General features: G+C 39.5%; 2 protein-coding genes across 4 annotated transcripts in view; one reads left to right on the top strand and one right to left on the bottom strand.

The window, feature by feature from the left end:
- Nucleotides 1-2,915, top strand: part of cap1 (CAP, adenylate cyclase-associated protein 1 (yeast)) — a 35,516-nt gene extending 32,601 nt beyond the window's left edge. For all 3 annotated transcript variants that reach the window (XM_055656245.1, XM_055656247.1, XM_055656246.1), the window contains exon 13: nt 739-2,915. In XM_055656245.1, coding sequence (XP_055512220.1) covers nt 739-822 — 84 coding nt within the window. In that variant the 3' untranslated portion in view covers nt 823-2,915. The remainder of the gene's footprint in view (nt 1-738) is intronic.
- A 3,080-nt stretch (nt 2,916-5,995) lies between these two features.
- LOC129709719 (palmitoyl-protein thioesterase 1-like) lies at nt 5,996-23,060 on the bottom strand. The gene is made up of 9 exons (XM_055656248.1): nt 22,902-23,060; nt 20,609-20,718; nt 19,314-19,441; nt 19,148-19,218; nt 17,616-17,718; nt 12,804-12,894; nt 10,291-10,389; nt 8,683-8,754; nt 5,996-7,636 (listed from the first exon to the last, which is right to left on the bottom strand). The coding sequence occupies exons 1-9, from the start codon at nt 23,020-23,022 to the stop codon at nt 7,514-7,516; spliced, it is 918 nt and encodes a 305-aa protein (XP_055512223.1). The 5' UTR covers nt 23,023-23,060; the 3' UTR covers nt 5,996-7,513.
- Between the last annotated feature and the right edge of the window lie 346 nt (nt 23,061-23,406).

Raw genomic sequence — 23,406 nt, 5'->3', positions numbered from 1 at the left:
GTCTGTACGTTCTCTCCGTGACCGTGTGTGTTTTTTCCCCGAGATCTTCAGTTTGCTCCGACATTCCAAAGTAGGTTAATTGGCTTGGTTTACGTGTAAAATTGTCCCTAATGTGTGTAGGGCTGTGTTAATGTGTGGAGATAGCTGGTCGTCACGGACCCGGCAGGTTGAAGGGCCTATTTACGCGCTGTATCTCTAAACTAAACATCCTTCATATAACATGGTTGAAAGAATGACACACAATGCTCCAAATCAAACTGACTGGTGCAACCTAAGCAGTAGTTTATTCAACAGTAATGTGGCATCCTGACTCCTATACTTGAGCATTAGGTTCCGTTTGAGCCTTCTACATGCTCCAGAATTGGAACACAAGCAGAAATATTTAAAAAGTAAATTAATGGACATGCTCCATGCTGAAACAGAAGCTCCAAAAATTTGAAGAACATCAGATTAATTGGTATTAGAATTTCATGGTAAAATTCTATCCCTTAATCTAGGCAAGGAGACTTAATAAGTGTGGTTAAGCTTGTTTTACTTAAAACCCAAATCTAAATGGCAGTATAAGTGAGTGGCTTTTTATCTGTTAATCATGTGTGTTCTGAGCCAAATGAAATGCCATGATGCTGGGATGGTGTAGGACATACTCGGAGCCAGGGGAATTCTTCTTCGTGAAACTGTGTAGTTAAAATCAAGTATTTTTCTAGTAATTGTTCACTCATTTTTAATTTTGTTTTACAGGTGGAATACCCTGTCCCAGAACAATTTAAGTCTGTCTGGAATGGGCAGAGATTGGCGACTACAATTACTGAAATCAGCTGTTAAGCGATGGATCCTGGGGACTTTAACCCACAGGCATGGTCTTAATGATGTTGCTAGTCATGAGCCTGATTAATCTGTAGAAGCAACAAGCTAACTTTCTGCACAATTCACCCCTTTTTTTTTTTTTGGCCTATCCCTCTACTCAAGAGCTACCTATTCTGGTTTGCCATGTACCTCAATACTGGAATTGCCCTTTCCAGTATGAAATGGCCGAAAGCAGATGGATGATTACTGCTGTCTTGTTAAATCTAGCAGTGTATATTTGTGAATCTATGGGGTTAGAACAATGTAGAGATGGAAACAATTGGAAAGAGCTTTTATGAGTGAGTATAGTGTACCAAAATACAATTTACTAGAATAACATTGCTCAGCTCTTAATTGTGCTGGGCAAGGAGAGGGGCTTTTTCTATTTCCTCTCACACTGGCTTAAAGAAATTATTTCTAAAATTTGTAATGCAAGTATCCCAGACTGATCTTAAGTCCTGCCAAATAGGCATAGATGAGTTCTAATACGCAATTACAATTACTTTTGAATTTCTACTTACCCTGTGCCTCTTGCTTTGATTAATTAGGCTTTGGGACTGCTTGTGCTTTTGACTTAAAGGGTGGAATTCTCTTCACTGCACTACTAAGATTGTTTTTTATCCTTTGAAATTATATAGAGTCTAACGTGCACAATTGTTACCCATTCTTGGGTAAGAACTTCCCTCCATGAACCAGATCAAAACTTGTGAGGGGTCGAGATCCTGAATTTATTTTTGTGCATATAGCTCTCCAATTTTGTGATCTATACTTGAAATTCTAAAAACGATATCAGTCTAATTCCTGCAGAAATTAGATGTGGGTACGGGTGGGTTACTATCTGTAGCTGTAAAACATTCCATGGCTTCAAAACCAAATGCGGATTTCCAGTGAACATGCACACTGCATTGTTTCTTAATTTTTATCATTTGCACATCACTTTAACACAATTATACTTTGACAACTTCATTGGCCTGGGTTTTATTTCTAGCATGGTTGTAAGATGCGGTTTGGACCCTAATGTGGTTTGTCCTCGATTGTTTCCAAAAATATATTAAACTTTGCTCATCTTTTCTCAGGGTCTAATTCCTGCTGATTTGGATAAAAGATCTGATTTGCATCATTATATTGAATATTAGGTTTTGGTGTCTTCTTTCAGATGTTTTGGGGGTTTCTTCTGTAAATTTATGTCTAAAAATGATCCCAATGCCCATTATTTACTCATTGGTTCCTCTATACAATGTTAATTTGAGTTTCAGTAGACATTAAAAACAATATTCTCTAGTTATTAACATTTCAGCACTGGTTGCACAATGTATGATCACTTTTTTTTCCAATTTAAAATGTTCCACTGGTATATAATAGAACATTTATGCCAGATTGTTAAAGCATTCCTTTTTAGTGCTTCTGTTTTCATATTCTGTGGCTCAAAGCTTAATTTTTAGTTATTTTTCAAAGATATCAACGTTGTACTAATAGGTGGGGAAATAATTGGGGCCTTACAAGATGTATATTAATTTCTAAATGGACCGCTGGACTCTTGATTATGGTGTATTCACATGCATGAGATCTGTGGAGCTATTTTGCAATCTTAGTACGTTTGCACATTGAGAGGTGGGGAATTTACCAGATAGTGAATATGCTGCGATTACGTATGGCTACAGTTGGATTGCAAAGCTGCTACTGTAAATTATTAACTATTGTAGCAGTTTAATTAAGATTAAGTTAAATTAAACTGAACTGATTGCCATTAGTTTGAGAAATGCATTTGACTTTTTACATTTAAAGTGAACTTGCTCAAAGCAATTCTTGTACTCTTAACAATTTATTGTCCCTCCATCATGCAGGATATTACCCGCAGAATGATGTTAACAGCCTCTATTGCTGTGATAAATTACTGTATTGTATTTTCTAAACCTGATATCAATGTTCCAGTATCAATTTGCTAATTTTTCGGTTATGTACAAGGGGGATCAAACTCAGTTCTTGCTACTTATGGTTACTATGCTATCTTAAGTAAATCAGGAATTAAACTGCAAAATAAAATTTGCCAACTCGCTTCTAAATTGTTACAATTTGTGTTGTTTTCTTCATTTGTTCAACGTTATAGATCACTGTCCATGGGTGTGAAACCTGGGGTGGAGGAATTGAAATTATGAGCTTCTTTATAAGTAGACCTGTTATGAGAAATTATATTAACAATAATTGCGTAATCAAAAGCTATTAATATTGTATATCAATTGGGTTCCTATTTGGTAGAGCTAATCAACTTGAATAAGAATGTGTGCAGTCTCAACGACACAGCATTAATCAACTACATCCTTTTATAGCAAGCTTTGTTCAGCAAAATGCTAACCAATGTCAATGATCCTCGCTGTAAGCGATCATTGGCGCCATCAATATAATGAATTCATTTTTATTTGTAAGAAGAAACTATAAAACAGTCACTGTCAAGAGGTGTGTTGCACGAAAATTTAAAGTATTAAATAAATACCCACTCAGAATTTATGGGGGGAAAAAAGTTAAACTCAATTTGTTTTGTTTTTCAATGCTATAGCTTCTTGACATGCACAGGTAACACTTTAACGTTACATTAAGCTGCAGTTTACTAAGATCGCAACCTGCCTGTATTCAGGGCAATACTGTCTGATCTTGGTCTTTAAATTTGTATGGTTCAAATATATTATTTATGAACATCTTCAAAATTGGACATTGATGTTAAGGCAAAACGCAAAGCTTTGGTAATGTTTTTTCTTTGAAAAAGCCAGATCTAAAATGAAGAGATATGTAAACACAATTGGGAATCAAATAGATGTATCAACTTGTATCTCCAAGCAGCCATGGAGACTGGTTTCAATGATTTTACCATGTTGTGGCTAATCAGCTCTGCGGAGTCTGTAAGATTGCTTTAGGATGTAAAGGATTGTGATTCGATTACAAAGGAGCTGTTGTAAAATGGTTTGTAACATTGAAATTATCTTGAGACTTTCCACTTTGTGAAGGTTCTGTCCAAAGACATATCTTCTATGTCCAATGGTTCCTCTAAATCTTTGTTGTATCTTGGATTTATCAATCGATCAAAGAGATTGTAATTTGAAATGAGCTTTTATCAAAAGGGTGGAATTACATGTATGAACCTATTTATTATATGATAGCTGCTGACTCAGTAGAATGATCACTTCAGCAAATAATTATGTTGGCAGTGATCCATTCCTTTGCAATGTGAAAGTGATTTTATCACATTTCTCACTTTTGGTCTATTTTCTTTTTTGAAAAGCTGTTAGGAATAGGTTTCCTTTCCCTGCTCCAAATTTCATAATGTACTTGTTGTTTTTTTTTTGCTGCTTTAGCTGAACCTGGCTATTCCAGTTGAGACCTATTTTCATGCATTTGCCCAATATCCCTTTCCTATGCATGCATCTGTCCAAATCGTTTTTAATACTATGATGATGATTATACCTGCCCCTAAAACTGCCTCTGGCAGCTATTCCATATACCCCACCCCCAATCTCTGTGGAAATACTTGTTCCCCAGGTCTCCTCTAAATATTTTCTTATCGTAAAACATTTATCCTTGTTTAGAATTTCCTATGCTTGGCAAAATACTATCTATCCTATATATGCCCCTCATAATTTTATAAACCTCCATTGGATCACCCCTCAGCTTCTTGTGCTCCACTGAGAACTATTTCAGCTTATCTATGTCACAGGAGTAGAATTGGGCCATTCGGCCCATTAAGTCTACCCTGCCATTCAATCATGGCTGATCTATCTCTCTCTCCTAACCCCATTCTCCTGCCTTCTCCCCATAACCTCTGACACCTATCAACAATCTATCTAGCTCTGCCTTAAAACATATCCACTAACCTGGCCTCCACAGATATCCAGTCTCTCATAACCATACCACGCTGGTGAATATCTTCTGCAGTCCTCCTAACATTAGCATTAGTGTGGTGACAAGCATTTCCTTTGCTATTATCAGAAACAAATAAAGCAGGCATTGTGCCATGAATTCCAGCAAATGGCAAACTTTATTGATGACAGAAGATGCAACAATAGAGTTCATATGGGGTAGTGTGTGCATTAGGCCAGAAATGGGCATCAAATACTAATTTAGATATTTTTCAAGTGCCATAGACATTCACACTTTCCCCCCCATTTAGTTTAGAGATAATGCAGAAACAGGCGCTAACAGACCACACCGACCAGCGACCCCTGCACACTAAATACTATTCTACATGTACTAGGGAGAATTTACATTGATACCAAGCCAACTAACTTTCAAACCTGTATCCCTTTGGAGTGTGAGAGGAATCTGAAAATCCACGCTGGTTACGGGGAGAACATAGACAAGCACATGTAATCGTAAGTGATAGGAGCAGAATTAGGCCATTTAGGCCATCAAGTCTAATCCCTCAATCATGGCTGATCTATCCCTCTTAACCCCGTTCTCCCATAACCCCTGACACCCGTACTAATCTGTAGTCAGGATCGAACCCGGATCTTTGGCAGTAGCTCTACCGCTGCGCTTCTATGTCATCCCACTGAAATAGCTACTGGTTTCTTGCAGGTTAGTTTTGGTTATATTTCCAAAGATACATGTACTCAGTAGTTGTTGAAGGGCATTCTTAACACTAAACCTAGTTATGGATATAGTTCAGCTTGTTCATCCAAGTTAAATCAATTTAGGTTTATCACATTTTAAATTAGTATTTTTATGTTTTACTAACTAGTGCTGTCCTGGTAGTTCAGATATAATGCCAATTCTATCACCCATGGATTGATTCCCACAAACAGGAATTCAGAACATACATCACTATTGTCTTGTTGGTGTTCTATTTTTTCCTCAGATTTGGGGATCTTGTTGGGGTTAATGTGTAAAGAATTATTTTGATAAAATTGAATCCCTTCTAGATCTGGCAATGGTGTATTTTCACCCTGCACCAAAAACACTCCTAAAGAAATTTTAATTTGCTGAATTGCATTGGGTCTAAATTTAAAGTAGGTCAAGATTCAGAAGTATCTGATACTCTGTGCCGATTGAGGAACTGACAAAAGCAATGATGATGTCTAGTTAAACCCACCACTGAAGCACTATTTGGAGAAGAAAAATATGAATTATTAACAAGAACAAAGGAATTTGTAGAATTGCTTAATTCATTAAATCAGCTTTTAATCTTTGCACTGTTTACACCAATATAATTAATCTTCATTCACTTCCAGGTTAGCGTAGATCACGTACATAATTTATCCATCCTTTGCAATGGAACATGTGGTAAGTGATTCAATAACGCAGCTCACCATTGTACTTGAGTGAAGTAAATGCTTTTGTTCAGTGCGAAGTATGAAAAACTTTCATATTCTTGAATACCTCAATTATGAAAAAGCATTCTAAATCACATCTACTTATTTCACATTTATGTTTAGCTTTAGAAACATTTTGCTTCAATAGTTTATAAAATTAAACAGGTGAGGCAGTAGCTGAGGGATAACAAGGTACAGAAATTCTGACTGCCAAGTTTTGCTTTGATTATAGTACACTAATCTACACCCCGTGGCACAAGACTAGCTTTGAAATGCTAACTTAAACCGTAGTAATTCAGTGATGAATTACAACATTGAAGTCTCATTTCTTGGTATGTTTAAAAACATTTGGCAGCTGTTTGAACATTTGTTCTTATTCATTGTATATGTGCATGCGTTTTAGAAGAATTAGAATACCATCTATTGTCATACAAACTTGGTTTGTACGAAATTTTGTTCCTGCAGTCATAACATTAAAAAAAAACCAAGACACACAATTAACACAATTTACATAAACATCCATCGCAGTGAGTCTCCAAACACCTCTGTAATGGAAGGCAAAAGTCTTGTTTCTCTAGTCTCTTCCCTGTTCTGGATTCTTCTTCCCATGTTAGGGCCCCGCTCCGGGTCGTTTTGACCCTGCTATTCGGGCGGGTGAAGTTGCGGGAGCTCCGAAAGGTGGTCTCCCACCAGGGACCTGCAAGCTCCCGATGTTACCGTCCACCGGGCCTGCAGCCTCCGAAGTCGGGTCGCAGCCACGCGCCACCACAGCTCTCCACCTCTGAAGTCGGCCAGCTCCACGACTGGAGCCCTCAGGTCGGTTCCGGTAGGAGGCCGCCGGCTCCATGGTTTTAGGCCCAATGGAGACCCGACAGGGAAACGGTTGGGTCCCCGTCCAGGGAAGAGATTAAAAAGTTTCCCCCACTCTCTCACATATACACATCTACAAAATAAAACCAAAAACATACAACTAACGGGACAAAAAGAAAGAAAAGACGGACAGACTGCAGTCAGGGCGCTGTCACACCATTATATATATATAAACATTAGATGATCAAGAAGAACTTGCCGTTAGATAGCCATAGATTTTCTTTAGATGTGAAAGGAAAATGCAGATGAATTTCCAGACTCACTTTGTCTGCAGTCAGCACTGAGATTTTCAGCTTCTAAAATGAACAGACTGAAAATTCATGCCTGCCAAGCAGAATTGACAATCACAAGCCCTCATTCTTGAGGGAGTCAAAGTGCTTGCTCTGCTTCCGAAAACTGCAGTAGGTTTTGTTATAAGCAAAGCGTTGTAATTTAAACACAGATAGTAGCCCAGTGCTTTACAATTCAATTAGCTGAAAATTAATAGCTTTGTAAAAGAATCACTTCAGATAAGGAATTATGTTGGTAATGAACCATTCTTCTGAGAACTGAAGATGATCCCCATCCACTGTTAGAAATTCCAGTTTCTTTGCATTGTCCATCACTTTCAATCCTAATCGATCCTTTAGGCAAAACAAAAATGTATTTACTCTGATGTTTCTGCAAAACCACCAGGTTTAAAAAAAATCAACAATGAATGATAAAATCAAAGTTTGTAAAACTGTTTGGATAATTTTAAGTGTTCAAAAGTACTACAGTCCTCATGGAAAAAGGTCTAATGTTATACATTGCCCACACCCCCCCAAGTTCATCAAATTAGATAATGCTTCATAGTTCAGCTGATCAAGATCATAATGTCTGGTTAATAGAAGTAGCCCAATATCAACTACCGGAACAGTGCATCCACTAACTTTCCAATTAGAAAATGTAGATGTATTGGAATCATCCATTCAGCCACTCTGTCTTTATTTTGATAACATATACAATACCCTCCTTTTCATTGAATGGTGAAATTAAAACCTATGTCCACAATCCTCTCCCTAGTTCATGTTTGATGAGAGGAAATTACCCATTCATCTCCCTTCGGGCAGAGAGAAGTGGTGTCAGTTATGTGGTCATAAAATGTTTCAACATTTTGCCCCACAGATCAGGTGACAGTGCAACTTATTGGACACAGCAGTTCTGACATCTTGCCAGAGGTCTATCCCATTCCCAACACTTAAACATTTTATCATTCATTTTTTGGCTAACTTTCTCTTGGCTTTACTAGTGCCTTTCTTAGTATCTTAGCTTTATTTTATAGGAATCATTTTAAAGTTTCAATGCTGTTCTTATCTTTATTTATTTCGGAAACTCCCACTTTTACTCATTTTTTCCCTTCTAATACGTGAAATCCATTTTTATGATTGTTTCAAAGCCAGTTTTCCATCTCTGACCACAGTTTGCCTTCAATTCAACATCTTGGGGCATCACACTATTTGCAGGTCTTTTTTAATTCAGATTTGATGCTAATCAGATCCATTTCACACAATTTTGGAATCAAATTCAAATAAAGACTTCAGAAGGGAACATTCTATTACTCCACCATCTCCAAAGGTCTGCTGGTGGAGAGGACATCTACCCAATTTGCCTCTTCTATAAATTACTCAAGTAACATTGTGATTCTTACCTCATGATAAAGATCACTCTCCTGTAAGGTGTACGTGACCTTGGCCTGGCCAGCGTTATAGAAACCAAACCACTGGAAGAGATTAAAACTAAATTTTAATTAAAGTGACAGTAAGGTTATTTGACCATGCGTCACAACTTTTCAGTAACGGAATCAAACATTTAAAAATTGTTCCTATATTTTCCAAGATGATCAATAGATCTTTCAAATGGCTCCTACTGTGGAGCTTTCAAACTGTTCATCTGTTTAACATGGATACCGCCACTTCTTGGGCAACCTGAACCATCAGCTCATTAGCTATATCTGCAGTTGAGGGTGGAGAATAGAAAGCATTTCAGCTCCAGGTTAGCTAAACAGAGATAACACTGACACACAAAAGATCTGCCTTGTATGTAACAGATTACTGTGTCTGCCGAGAATTAACTAGCTGAAACTCCCTTTCCAACTATGATGTTTTGCAATAACTTTTCTTTACACATTCCCCCTACACCACTTAAGCAGAATATATAACCAGAAATGGTGTAAATGGAGATAAAGGAACAAAAACAACAAAAAAGCACAGAATAAGTGTTTCGTGATTTGTATAGTATGGTAACCGAGGAGAAAACTATACCATGGAATATACCAAGGAATATTTGAACCTACAAATGCAAAGACAAAAGATGGCAGCAATTGGAGGTGTAACCAAATGTTTGGAGAAGAGATTGAGAAAGACCTGGAAGATGTAGAGGGAGAGATGATGGAGTCTGAAAAGTAGCTCAAAGCACGCATGTCAATTATGCCATGAATGCGAGAAAATGTCCCATTAAACAGAATGTTTACAATTTTATAAAGTTTTATTAATTGTTGGAGCCTTTCGATGCTAAAGTCTGGAGAAATTCAAAGAGGAGGCAATGAGAGAGATGGATAAAGAGTCATGATACGAGAAAGGGGAAATTGTCGGCGGTGCTGGGGAAGATTTCTTAAGGTAATGACATTACATTAGGGAAGAGAACTATTTACGATCACTTCAAAGACAAAATTAAATTGATCAGTTTACTGAGAATGGATGAGAGTGATCATTTTTCCATTAACCCCTTTTTCCTGCCTTCTCCCCGTAGACTTTGACATCCTTACTGATCAGGAAGTTAATAACTAAAAGTAGGAGAAACTAGGAAAAGCAACATTTGAGATTAATGGGAGGTAGAAAGCAGCAGCTGAATAAATGGGCTCAATTAAGGTATAAAGAGAACATATGTGGGTTTTCACTGTTGGAGTAGCAGGAAAAGTGTAAACAAAATGGTTGGTTATCGAGAAAACGTTAGATACCGAGCTTATGAGATGAATAGCTGACCAATGTCTGAGTCTATTAGATTGGGTTTTTTTGTGGAGAAGGGGGGGGGGGGGAGATAAGGAGGGGGAAAAAAGACTAAGGCCAGTTTAATTTATTTACATTGCAAAAGGTCTATCTTTGTATGTATGGAAACTTCCCACAGCTAGTTTCAATGCAGCTATGGAAAAATGACAAAACATTCAAAAACAAAAACTGCCCATGGGAATGATATGATAAAACCACATTTTTAACTATAATGGTGACTACCAGTAGAAGTCAAAAGGCTCCATCCTCACCTCTGAATCAACTGGAACAACCATAGAATCTTTCAAAAATTTCACCATCACAAACTTATTCAGCTTCATCAGATTCTCCTTGTAGCTTCCATTGATGCCCTGCAACAAATAGCAATAGTGTGTTCTTCTTTTAATCCCAGATAAAGCTATGCAGCTGCAATTTGTTCATTTTAAACCCAGATACAGGCATGCAAGTGCAATTTGCTCCTCACTGCGCCAGTGCACTTTGAAACTTAACTGCTGCAATCAAATTGGGATCAAAAATTCAGTCCTTCTTTCTCATGTGTCATTTAATGAAATTAGGACTAATCTGACCATAACCTAGCAATGTTACAAAATTTTGAGATTTTAAAAATCAAGTCTTTAATTTATCCCATCAGATAAAGCATAAAATGAAGTTTAATTTGACACCTAATTCACTTTCATATCTTCAGTATTAAAAAAAGTTATGGCCATTTTCATACTCGGAAATTGGCATCTTGTTCCCTAATGCTTTTTCATTGACTTAACACAAAAGCTGTGATCGAGAACATTTAAAGGCCGATAACTTTCTTAAAATTTAAGAGAACTGAAAGAAATTTTACTTGGATGACTTGAAATTAAAGCATATAATTAGTTAGTTACCTAATTGTAGCTAATTACAAAATTCAATTACTAGATCTAAACATCTATCCATTTCTTAAGAATAGATTTAACACTTTTAAATGGCCTAAGTGTCCAAATGACATTCACGCAAGAATTCATAATATAACATAATTTTTTTAATCTCATAGTCATGGCTTTATAGGCCAATTGGAAGGAATTTAATGTTTAATACTTGTAAATTAATGGCCATTTAAATCAGCTTGCGAGTGGGATTTTCTGCAACGGGACCATTTAGAACGTTGAGGTTGCGGTGAATTTATACCCCTATATCTGCAGCAAATACACTGCCGGTTCTTCGGGGGGGGGAGGGGAATATCACCATCACCGTATCACAACTTAAAATGTGAATTAAACACATCTTAAGAAACACTTTTATACATAATAATAAACTACTTTCTTTTACCTGGTCCTCCATAAAATCCGTCCCAGTTGTCGACATTGACGGCTTCAGAAGCTACTTTTAAAATCGTTCCAGCGATTAACTTGTCGGGTGAATTTTTTTTAAAAACACACAGAATGGCCGTAGGAACGATTCTTTAACAAAATCTTGCGCTCCAACAAATATAATTCAGGACCAGGTCGGGAAAAAACCCGGTTTTAACCCCTCCCCCCCCCCCCCCCCCCCCCCCCCCCCCCCCCCCTCAAACACGCCAATATCGCTCACACTGTCAGTGGCAGAATTACAGCGCCGCTGAAGGTAAGTTTTGTAACATACCTACATAACCACAATTTCGCATTTATGCCCACTCTCCATCTGGCCTATCAAGAATCTTTCTTAAAAACTCAGTCTCTTCCTCAAAGGCCTCAAAGTGGTGAATCTCTGGAACTCTCTGCCACAGAAAGTAGTTGAGGCCAGTTCATTGGCTATATTTAAGAGGGAGTTAGATGTGGCCCTTGTGGCTAAAGGGATCAGGGGGTATGGAGAGAAGGCAGGTACAGGATACTGAGTTGGATGATCAGCCATGATCATATTGAATGGCCGAATGGCCTACTCCTGCACCTATTTTCTATGGTTACAGTTCTAAATAATGTCCTCAGGAAAAACAAATTGCAACTTGAATGGGTGAACTCTTATTTTTAAAGAGTGACATAAGGAAACACACCCTCTAAATTTTTCAAATTCTTTGTTTCAATCAATCCCTCTTACTCTAATTCATTGATACTACTCGTCCAATATTTACCTACAAGGCATTCCACCCATCTCAGCTATGGTTTTAGTAAATCTGCTCTGAACCAGTTTCAAGATATTAATCACTCTGCACAACCCTCCCTAGGCACTGAAATACTAAGGGCTTTGTACTATTAAGATTGCACTACATCCTTTGGCTTGGATAAATAAAATGGTCTGATTTATCTAGTATGCCTGATAATTGTATATATTTATGCTGGTGCATTTTAATATTTTAATCTTTGATCAGACTTTGCTGGCTGTATCTTGCACTAAATGTTATTCACGTTATTCCCCTTATCATACATCTGTGCACTGTGGATGATTCGATTGTAATCATATATTGTCTGTCCGCTGACTGGTTAGCATGCAACAAAAGCTTTCCACTGTACCTCAGTACACGTGACAATAAACTAAACTAATATGCCTGCAAGTTGCAGCAAGAAATTAATTGATCTATGACAATTGAAACATTCTCGAGTCTTGACACTACTCGATATTGAATATAGTGCAGTGCAGTAAAACTGACTCAATGAGAAGACAGGCTATCTGGAATACTGATATAGCGGTGCATAGTGGCAACACTACAGGTTACATGCCACATCTCTACTAACATTTCTTGAATACAATTCATGGTCTAAGATGCCTAACAACGCAGTTGAGGTAGACAATTGGTAACATTTATTCCAATAATACCTACCCTTTCTTGATTGATGTCTGCCAAGAAAACACTTTTGCTCCTGTAGAGCTCTTCATTCAAGGGATCATGCCAGTATTCAGCCTGCACCAAGCTGTCAGGAAAGCAATAATAAACAATCAGACTTTCAAGTAAGATAAATCCAGATGTTAGAAATATTAAATATAAACAACTGATGCAAATACGCAAACAGGTCAGGCTGCATATATGGGGGTGAGAAACAGTTAATCTTTCAGGTCAATGATTTTTCATATAATTGGAAAAATGAGAATTATATTATAAAGTTGCAGAAAAGAGGTTGTGAAATGGGTAAGAAAAGGATTCTTTGCGATCAGGTGGAGGCTAAAATTATCCAGATGACAACAAGCAATGTTGCTGCTGTCAGAGCATGACGAATGTTTGTTAACCATAGCTGATCTATCTAGAGTCGAGTATAGGAGCAAAGAGGTCCTTCTGCAGTTGTACAGGGCCCTGGTGAAACCACACCAGGAGTATTGTGTGCAGTTTTAATCTCCTAATTTGAAGAAGGACATTCTTGCTATTGAGGGAGTGCAGCGTAGGTTCACAAGATCAATTCCCGGGTTGGCAGGACTATCATATGATGAAAGAATGGAGCAACTGGGCTTGAATTCACAGAAATTTAGAAGGATGAGAGGGGATCTTATAGAAACATATAAAATTATTAAGGGATTGGACAGGGTAATGCAGAAAACGTGTTCCTGATGTTGGGGGAGTCCAGAGCCAGGGGCCACAGTTTAAGAATAAGGGGTAGGCCATTTAGAACTGAGACGAGGAAAAACCCTTTTCACACAGAGAATTGTGAATTTGTGGAATTCCCTGCCACAGAAGGCAGTGGAGGCCGATTCACTGGATGCATTCAAAAGAGAGTTAGATAGAGCTCTGAGGGCTAGCGGAATCAATGGATTTGGGGAGAAGGCAGGAACGGGATACTGATTGTGGATGATCAGCCATGATCACATTGAATGGTGGTGCTGGCTCGAATGGCTACTGCTGTACCTATTGTTGATGTATCTATGTAGCTATGTAGAGTGCAAACAGAGGGAGACATGGCCAATCAATAGAACAAAGCAATATGCCAGAACTCTTACAGGTGGTGACTTCACACCAGAAATATGTTGTTCTTTCTCACAAATAGGAATGGCTGTTTACCCAAAACTAAATTCAATCCAAGTGCCTAGAACTCTTATTAAAGGCCGATAAATCCCCAGGGCCAGATAGGCTGCATCCCAGAGTACTTAAGGAAGTAGCTCCAGAAATAGTGGATGCATTAGTAATAATCTTTCAAAACTCTTTAGATTCTGGAGTAGTTCCAGAGGATTGGCGGGTAGCAAATGTAACCCCACTTTTTAAGAAGGGAGGGAGAGAGAAAACGGGGAATTACAGACCAGTTAGCCTAACATCGGTAGTGGGGAAACTGCTAGAGTCAGTTATTAAAGATGGGATAGCAGCACATTTGGAAAGTGGTGAAATCATTGGACAAAGTCAGCATGGATTTACGAAAGGTAAATCATGTCTGACGAATCTTATAGAATTTTTCGAGGATGTAACTAGTAGCGTGGATAGGGGAGAACCAGTGGATGTGGTGTATCTGGACTTCCAGAAGGCTTTCGACAAGGTCCCACATAAGAGATTAGTATACAAACTTAAAGCACATGGCATTGGGGGTTCAGTATTGATGTGGATAGAGAACTGGCTGGCAAACAGGCAGCAAAGAGTAGGAGTAAACGGGTCCTTTTCACAATGGCAGGCAGTGACTAGTGGGGTACCGCAAGGCTCAGTACTGGGACCCCAGCTATTTACAATATATATTAATGATCTGGATGAGGGAATTGAAGGCAATATCTCCAAGTTTGCGGATGACACTAAGCTGGGGGGCAGTGTTAGGTGTGAGGAGGATGCTAGGAGACTGCAAGGTGACTTGGATAGGCTGGGTGAGTGGGCAAATGTTTGGCAGATGCAGTTTAATGTGGATAAATGTGAGGTTATCCATTTTGGTGGCAAAAACGGGAAAGCAGATTATTATCTAAACGGTGGCCGATTGGGAAAGGGGGAGATGCAGCGAGACCTGGGTGTCATGGTACACCAGTCATTGAAGGTAGGCATGCAGGTGCAGCAGGCAGTAAAGAAAGCGAATGGTATGTTGGCTTTCACAGCAAGAGGATTTGAGTATAGGAGCAGGGAGGTTCTACTGCAGTTGTACAGGGTCTTGGTGAGACCACACCTGGAGTATTGCGTGCAGTTTTGGTCTCCAAATCTGAGGAAGGACATTATTGCCATAGCGGGAGTGCAGAGAAGGTTCACCAGACTGATTCCTGGGATGTCAGGACTGTCTTATGAAGAAAGACTGGATAGACTTGTTTATACTCTCTAGAATTTAGGAGATTGAGAGGGGATCTTATAGAAACTTACAAAATTCTTAAGGGGTTGGACAGGCTAGATGCAGGAAGATTGTTCCCGATGTTAGGGAAGTCCAGGACAAGGGGTCACAGCTTAAGGATGAGGGGGAGGTCCTTTAAAACCGAGATGAGAAGAACTTTTTTCACACAGAGAGTGGTGAATCTCTGGAACTCTCTGCCACAGAGGGTAGTTGAGGCCAGTTCATTGGCTATATTTAAGAGGGAGTTAGATGTGGCCCTTGTGGCCAAGGGGATCAGGGGGTATGGAGAGAAGGCAGGTACGGGATACTGAGTTGGATGATCAGCCATGATCATATTAAATGGCGGTGCAGGCTCGAAGGGCCGAATGGCCTACTCCTGCACCTAATTTCTATGTTTCTATGTTTCTAAACATTCATAGAGGGTGATGTGCTGTTCTTGGGCTTGATTGGAACTGTGTGGGAGCTAACGTGGATGTGCGATGAAGATTTAAAAAGGCAATTGGAAATTCTGGTTGTCGATGCAGATTGAAGAGATATGCTGTAAACAGCCACTCATTCAGCACGGGTTCTCCAAGATAAAAGCCCATATTGTAGTACCAATAACAAGCATAAGTGCTGGTAATTGCTGTTTCGCCCCTAAAAAATACTTTTTGGGTTTTTCTGTGTTGGGAAGGGACAAGGTGAAGAGCGGGTGTTGCCTCCCAGAGGTTGTACGGGAAAAGTATTGCGAAAAGGAGATGGCTCATGAAGATGCTAGAACCAGGGGGTCAGAGTGATCAATCCCTTTGGAATGCTTGGAGGGGAGTTGCATCTGATGGCGGAAATAATGGGGTTGATCCATTGAACATCTGGGGTGGAAGGGTGGAAGGCTAAAATAAGTTGCACCTCATTGCTCTGCTGGGATGACAGGGAAAGTATCATGGGAAATAAAGTGACTTGGTTCTTGTCAACTATTGTAGAGTGTAAGCCATGGTTAAAGAAAAGGGGAGCCATCCAAGGCACTGGTGCAGAAGGCTTCATTACAACAATGAAATAGGAAAAACTTGGGAAACCAATTATAGTCAAGATGGCTGTGGTGTCTATGGGCCTGCTGTGTTATTGTTATTAGCCTACCTTCATTCCCGAGATAGAGAAGTCAAGAAATGGGAAGAGTCAGATATGGACCACATCAAAACAAGGGCAGAAAGGAAATTGGCAGAAAAACTAATTAAATTAAGTTCCGCATGAGTGCAGGAAGCAGCAACAATCTGGTCAGTGTGCTAAGGAAGGAAGGAGCTCCATCTTAACTTAAATAACTCCAAAAATATACTGGCTTACTTTAGACCCATGCAGATTACATTTTACCTCTGATGTAGAGAGTGAGTGGGGGTAAAGGAGAAGTTATTCAATGTAAGAATGAGCTCAGCCAGGTAAATAAAAATGGCGGTGAAGGGCTACTGGTTGAGCCTTCATTGAGGAAGCAATTGTGGCTGCAAGGATATCCTAGTGTGGGACTGAGATGTAGCTAGATTGGACATCCATGGTTGGACCAGGAAATTGAAAGCTGCCAACTGAGGATTAAACAATTCCATGCAGAATTTCATTGTAGCCTGAAAATAACTTTCAAAATAATCAGGTCTAGGTTGTGTAGCCATGTTTGCTGATCTGAATAATTACTCATCTCTGCTTTATCAAACTTGCTCATGCATTGCAAACAGTCACAATCAGGGGCTGAGGACCTGGGCAGAAATCGAAATGTAAATAAATAGACTATGGATTTGTTTCATAATGAAATCTGAAATGTTAGAGTAATGACATTTGACGAATGTTATAACATAAAATATAAAATTCTTAAAGGATTGGACAGGGTAGAGGCAGGAAAAATATTCCAGATGTTGGGGGAGTCCAGAACCAGGCTCACAGTTTAAGAATAAGGGGTAGGCCATTAAGGACTGACATGAAGAAAAACTGCTTCACCCAGAGAGTTGTGAATCTGTGGAATTCTCTGCCACAGAAGGCAGTGGAGGCCATTTCACTGGATGTTTTCAAGGGAGTTAGATTTAGCTCTTCGGGCTAAGGGAATCAAAGGATATGGGGAAAAAACCGGAACGGGATACTGATTTTGGATGATCAGCCATGATCATATTGAATGGCAGTGCTGGCTTTAGGGGCCGAATGGCCTACACCCGCACCTATCTTCTGTTTCTATGTTATGTGCAATTCCCATGCAATTCTAAAAAATAAAAGTGGAACCAGTCAACGAATGTTTACCCGTTACCCAAGGATCACAACATCACATTCCTCCAGTGCCCTTAAATTACTTTCACTGCACCTTTAATGGCCTCTTAACTGTTGTCAAAGTTTACCAACTCAAATTCAAAACTTCTAATATATTCCAGGCTTTAATCCCTTAGCCCCATTCTTTGCTTATTACTTACTGCTCTTGAATTGGACTTGAATATGCACCCCAGTTCAGCATTTTTCTTATCCAATTGCAGACATGGGAACTTTCTCCAGGACAGTGAGGTAAACCATAGACACCTGTGAAGAAAGATTAGGAGAAATAGAATTAGTACCGTTTGAAAGGAAAATGCAAAGTTATTTTAGTTTCAGCATTTAAAACCTGAAGTCAGAATCTGCCTGCAACAGACTGTAATAGCTTGTCGAGGCAGAGTCTCTGCAGCAGATTTCCAAGCCCTACCAGCCTCTCAACGCCAATCTGACACACTGGCTGCCTCTCGGATGCTGAGGGTCAGCTTTTTGATGAGCCAGGTGCATTCTGTTTAGGGGCCGAACACATTTGAATTTGCAGTAGGAACAAAATCAATAACAAGGAGTTGGCCATATAGCCCTGTTGCATTGTTCAGATAAGATCAAGACTGACCTTTTATCTCAGCACCACTTTTCCAAAGTAACACCACATTGATCAATTCTAACATCCAATAAAAGTATATTAATCTGTCTACAATCTGCTTGTTAACTAAACCTCCGCACAGTAATCATGGATATAGAATTCCCCAAGATTCACTACTGCCAGGTAAAGACATGTTCTCATCTTAGTCCTGAATGGAGGACCCTTTTTTGTGTGACCAATTCCCAGTTTCAATTCACCACAACCACGGGAAAACAAATGCCTGTATTTATCCTATTGAGAATTTTCTAAGTACCAATGAAACCACCTCCAATTCTTTTAAACTCAAGATTGTACTGGCCCAAGCCTACTTATTCTCTCTTAAAAGGCAACTTTCCTCAACCCACTTCTCAGAATCAATTTGGTGAATGCTTACTGCACTTTCTCCAAAGCAAGAACTGCAGATCCTCTCCTCCTGTAGATGGGGACACTCGGTCAATGTACAATATTCTAGCTGCATTCTAATTCAGATTTCACATTAGTTTAGTTTAGAGATACAGCGCGGAAAAAGGCCTTTCGGCCCACTAATCCCCACACACTAACATTATCCTGCGCACGCTATGGACAATTTAACATTTATACCACGTCAATTAACCTACAAACCTGCATGTCTTTGGAGTATGGGAGGAAACCGAAGATCTCGGAGGAAACAGACGCAGGTCACGGGGAGAATGTACTAACTCCGCATAGACAAGCACCAGTAGTCAGGATCGAACCCGGGTCTCTGGCTTTGTAAGGCAGTAGCTCTACCACTACGCCACCGTGCCGCCCTACTGTCTTAGTTTACTGCTGATTTACACCAGGGTGCAATGAAATTCCCTGTTCACATTAAGCTCAGAATAAATAGTATACATGATAATGATGATCACAATAAATAAATACAACAATGAATGCAAAACATTAGAATGGTAGCACAATTTTAAGTAATAATCTAACCAGGGTTCTATAATTACCTATCTAGTATCCCCTACAGATGTAATAATGATAGGATTTTGCAACCTCTCACTCTAATACGTTTTTCATACAAATATGCCAATGAATAGGGCCCTTAAATATTACCTTGATGTTGGCCTCCAAATGTGATGAGGTTTTTCATGGCAGGAGAGGGGCATCTCTGTGCCACAGCCCTTCTGTGATGGGTAGAAATACAAAATTAGATTCTTTAGTGAAATAAATAACAAACCAAACAGCTGCTTTTTAAACTTTTAACTGATAGGATACTTACAGAAACTGACCTCCTTGAGAGAAGCCCATTGCGTTATATCCGTTCTGCAGCATCTTGTCCTTGGATAATATATTGCACACCAGCTCTACCTGGTCATTTACATTCATGAAGAAACTGTTTTCCACGTCCTTTTTGAAGAAAAAGGTCAAAATTAGAGATCTGTATGAAGGATTATATTGTAACCGTAGAGAAGAATAATCCACATTTAGATTATCATGTCATACAGCATGAAAACAGGCCTGTCAGCCTAACATATCCACACTGACATGGTTTTATAGTTGAGCTTATCCCATTTGCTTGCTTTGGCCCATATCCCTCTAAACCATGTCTATCCATGTACCTGGTTAAATGTCTTTTAAACATCACCATTGTACCTGCCTCTACCAATTCTCAGGCAGCTTGTTCCATACATCCACCACACTCTGCATGAAGCAATTACCCACCAGCTTTCTTAAATCTATCCATTCTCACCTTAAACCTATATCCTTTAATACTGGACTCCACAGTCCAGTATTACCATTAATCAAGACTTTGCTCTTAAATCTCCCACAATCAAACCCTGACCAACAGATATCTAGTATAATTCAAGTAACAGATATTTGTAAAGACCAGTTAAAACCAGGTATATTAAAATTTTACTCCAAGAAAGACTCTTGAGCAAAATTTAGTGAATACTCTAGTATCTGAATTACGTGGTCATACTAAAGAACTTCAGTTTAAAGCACAGTTGAATGGGACTGGGCATTGAACTATTAAATGAGGAAACACAGTTGAGCTCCATCTCAACTAAGCGGACAGATATCTTATTGAAAAGTTTGTACTGGGATAGCTGGACTGGGATTAGGAACAGAGACCCTACTGCAAACATCTGAAATGGACTAGATCATCACTTCTAATTTGCAGCCTTCACTTGTTGCTCGTCCTTCAACGTCGTATGCCACCAGTTATGGCACCATGTACTGTTCTTGAATCTATTTACTGAAGTATTCAGTGACATTCCCAAGTTGCCCTAGATTTGTATGGCTTGCTAGGAGTTCAGAAGTATGCTAATGGCTCCAGCATTATTCACATACAGATTAGATTAAACAAGAACCATGAATTAAATTAATCAACCTGTCATATTATTGTAAAAACATCTTTCCAAGATATTTAATGGAACTTAAACCATTTAGTTACTATGGGAAGATTTAATTTTGTCTCTGGATCTTTAATGATCCATCCCAATATCATGACCATTAAAAGAATTTCAAAGAAATTGGACTACATTTACAATTCATTCTCTCATTCAAACATACCTCTGTAATACCGTTCCCAATTTCCAAAGACAAAACATAAGTTCCGGGAACTTTTTCTTCCACCAGTTTCTTGATGAATCCCATGCTGAGAGGATTGCAGCAGCTGTCACCTAGTTAATTTGTACAAAACAGTTCAGGACTGTACTGAAGTATCACCAGAGCTAATTTTGCATACGTCTTCATTAAAAATTGCAGAAACTAGCCATTCCAAATGGCTTATCTAAAGTTCACAAACTTCCTCCCATATTACAGCATCAACATAACCATTTCCAATCTTCCTCATTAGTGTTATTGTCACTTCCACTTTAATGCAGCAATGCTGTTTATTGCAATTACATATTCTTTGTTCTAATAATGTTGAATGGACACTTCAAGCAGGATTGATCGTTTGAAGTGTATCAATTGGTCCAAGTAGCATCATGCATATTCCAAAGGAACAGTTTGACTAGTTATGCAAGTGTCAAAAATAAAATAAAATAAAACTCCAATAATCAACTATCCAACTATTCAGAGATATCAATAACTCAGCATCTCACTCAACAGGACATGATCACCACACCCCCTTTAATTCACCAGTTTTACTATTTGACTATGAAATAACTGGAAAAAAAATTGTGCAAGAGTAAGCGATTGCAAATGTTGAAGTCTGGAGCAAAAACAAAAAAAATCTGCAGGAAGAACTCAGCAGGTCAAGCAGCATCTGTGGAAGCAAAGGGATCGTCAAGGATTGGGTCAAGCCAATTCTGCCTAGTTCTAATGCAAGACCCGACCTGAAACACTGTCTGTTCCATAGGTGCTACTTGACAGGCTGAGTTCTTCCAGTAGTTTGCATTTTGTTGGTGAATTAAGTGTGTTGCATTATCAATACAAGGAACAAGGCACATTGACAATTGTGCTAGCCTGGCATCGGAGCCCTGAGCAGACGATCAGTTTTGCTGTAATATTATATCCTTCCATACTACAAGTCCAGCATATTTCTATGTTTTTTTTTAATCAAGACATAGTATATTCCTGGATTTGAGAATCAACTTATGTCATGAGCCAGTTTGGAAAGAATTCTTTGTCCCGATTCGTATTGAAGGATTGACTGAGTCACTAAACTCGCTTATGCTTCAAATCAACCTTGGTGCCATCATCCTCTCCTTTCACCACCCTTTTACAGTGTACAGATACATGGACAAGGGAAAAACATGGTTGATGTTTCCTTCCTCATATCCTTTTCCTTAATCAGCAACCCAAAAATAAATAAACTGAAATACTTACATTCTACCAAAGATATCTATGGTTAGTAAGGGTGTCAAGGGTAACAGTGAGAAGGCAGGAGAATGGGGTTGAGAGGGAAAGAAAGATTAGCCATGATGGAATGGTGGCATAGACTTGATGGGCCAAATGGCCTAATTCTGCTCCTATAATTTATTTGCATGTTCACTTGGTTTCACATGCAGCAAAGCCACATCAAAAAACTTAAAAGGAGCAATTGTTTTGCAGATTAATCTTTTGGATGCTGCAAAAAATTAGATTAAGTTTCCTTGTCCCTACATTGAAGCTATCCCTTGTATTTTGTCACCACGCGTGATTACTCTCTAATAGGATTTGCCTGACTCTAAGGCGGAAGTTTAAAGGAACAAAACAGCCTCACAGAAAACGGTTTAATGCTCCCATTGAGCAAAATATCCGTAACAGTTATAATAGACCGATATCTAGAACGTTTCTAAAGCATATATCGAGCATATAACGCAACGTTTTAAACACTTTTGCGATAAAATATGTTATATGATGGAATTGAAGTAAAGAGCGAAAGAGACAGACGGTTCGTTTCCGGGTAGACTTAACTCGCAGAGAATGCAGAAACAAATAACTGCAGAAGCTGGTTAATACACAAAGGACAGAAAGTGCTCAGTAACTCGGTGGGTCAGGCAGCATCTCTGGAGAACATGGATAGGTGGCGTTTCCGATCGGGACCCTTCTGGAGAAGAGTCTGAAGGATCTCGACCCGAAACGTCGCCTGTCCTTTTTCTCCAAAGTTGCTGCCTGAACCACTGAGTTACTCCAGCACTTTGTGTCTTGTGTGATGTAAACCAGCATCTGCAGTTCTACAGTCTGTAGACTGTATCTACAGTCCGAAGAAGGGTCCGGACCAGGACCAGGACCAGCACCTCTCCATGTTCCCCAGAGGCGCTGCCTGACCCGCTGAGATACTCCAGCACTCTGTGTCCTTCCCAGAGACAGGGAGCGCCTTTGCTAAATACATTCGATTTGGGCGCAATTTAGACCGCGACCTCGTTTATCTTACCCATGCCGTGCCATATGACCACGGGCAGCTGCGTGTTGTTCTGGACTGTCCATGGTTGTGTCTGCAAAGCGGAGGTGAAGTGGAGGAGCAGCAGCGACAACCCTGCTGCCTGCGCGTCCATCTTGCCGGGTCATGTGATGCGGCGGCGCAGTGGGACAGGGCAGCGTCAAAGATCCGCAATAAGCGTCTCTGGAAACGTAGTGGGACAGGGCAGCGTCTCTGGAAACGCAGTGGGACAGGCAGATTGAGATTCAGGGGAAAGGGAAACTAGAGATATAGACGGCGATAAATATAGATCAAATGAATGAGAGATGAGCATAAAATTAACGATGGTTACACAAAAAAGCTGGAGAAACTCAGCGGGTGCAGCAGCATCTATGGAGCGAAGGAAATAGGCAACGTTTCGGGCCGAAACCCTTCTTCAGCCCGAAAACGTTGCTGCACCCGCTGAGTTTCTCCAGCTTTTTTGTGTAACCTTCGATTCTAAGCATCTGCAGTTCCCTCT

The sequence above is a fragment of the Leucoraja erinacea genome, chromosome 26 (assembly GCF_028641065.1).
Source record: "Leucoraja erinacea ecotype New England chromosome 26, Leri_hhj_1, whole genome shotgun sequence".
Classification (NCBI taxonomy): Eukaryota; Metazoa; Chordata; class Chondrichthyes; order Rajiformes; family Rajidae; genus Leucoraja; species Leucoraja erinaceus.
This window is presented reverse-complemented; position numbering and strand designations above follow the sequence as displayed.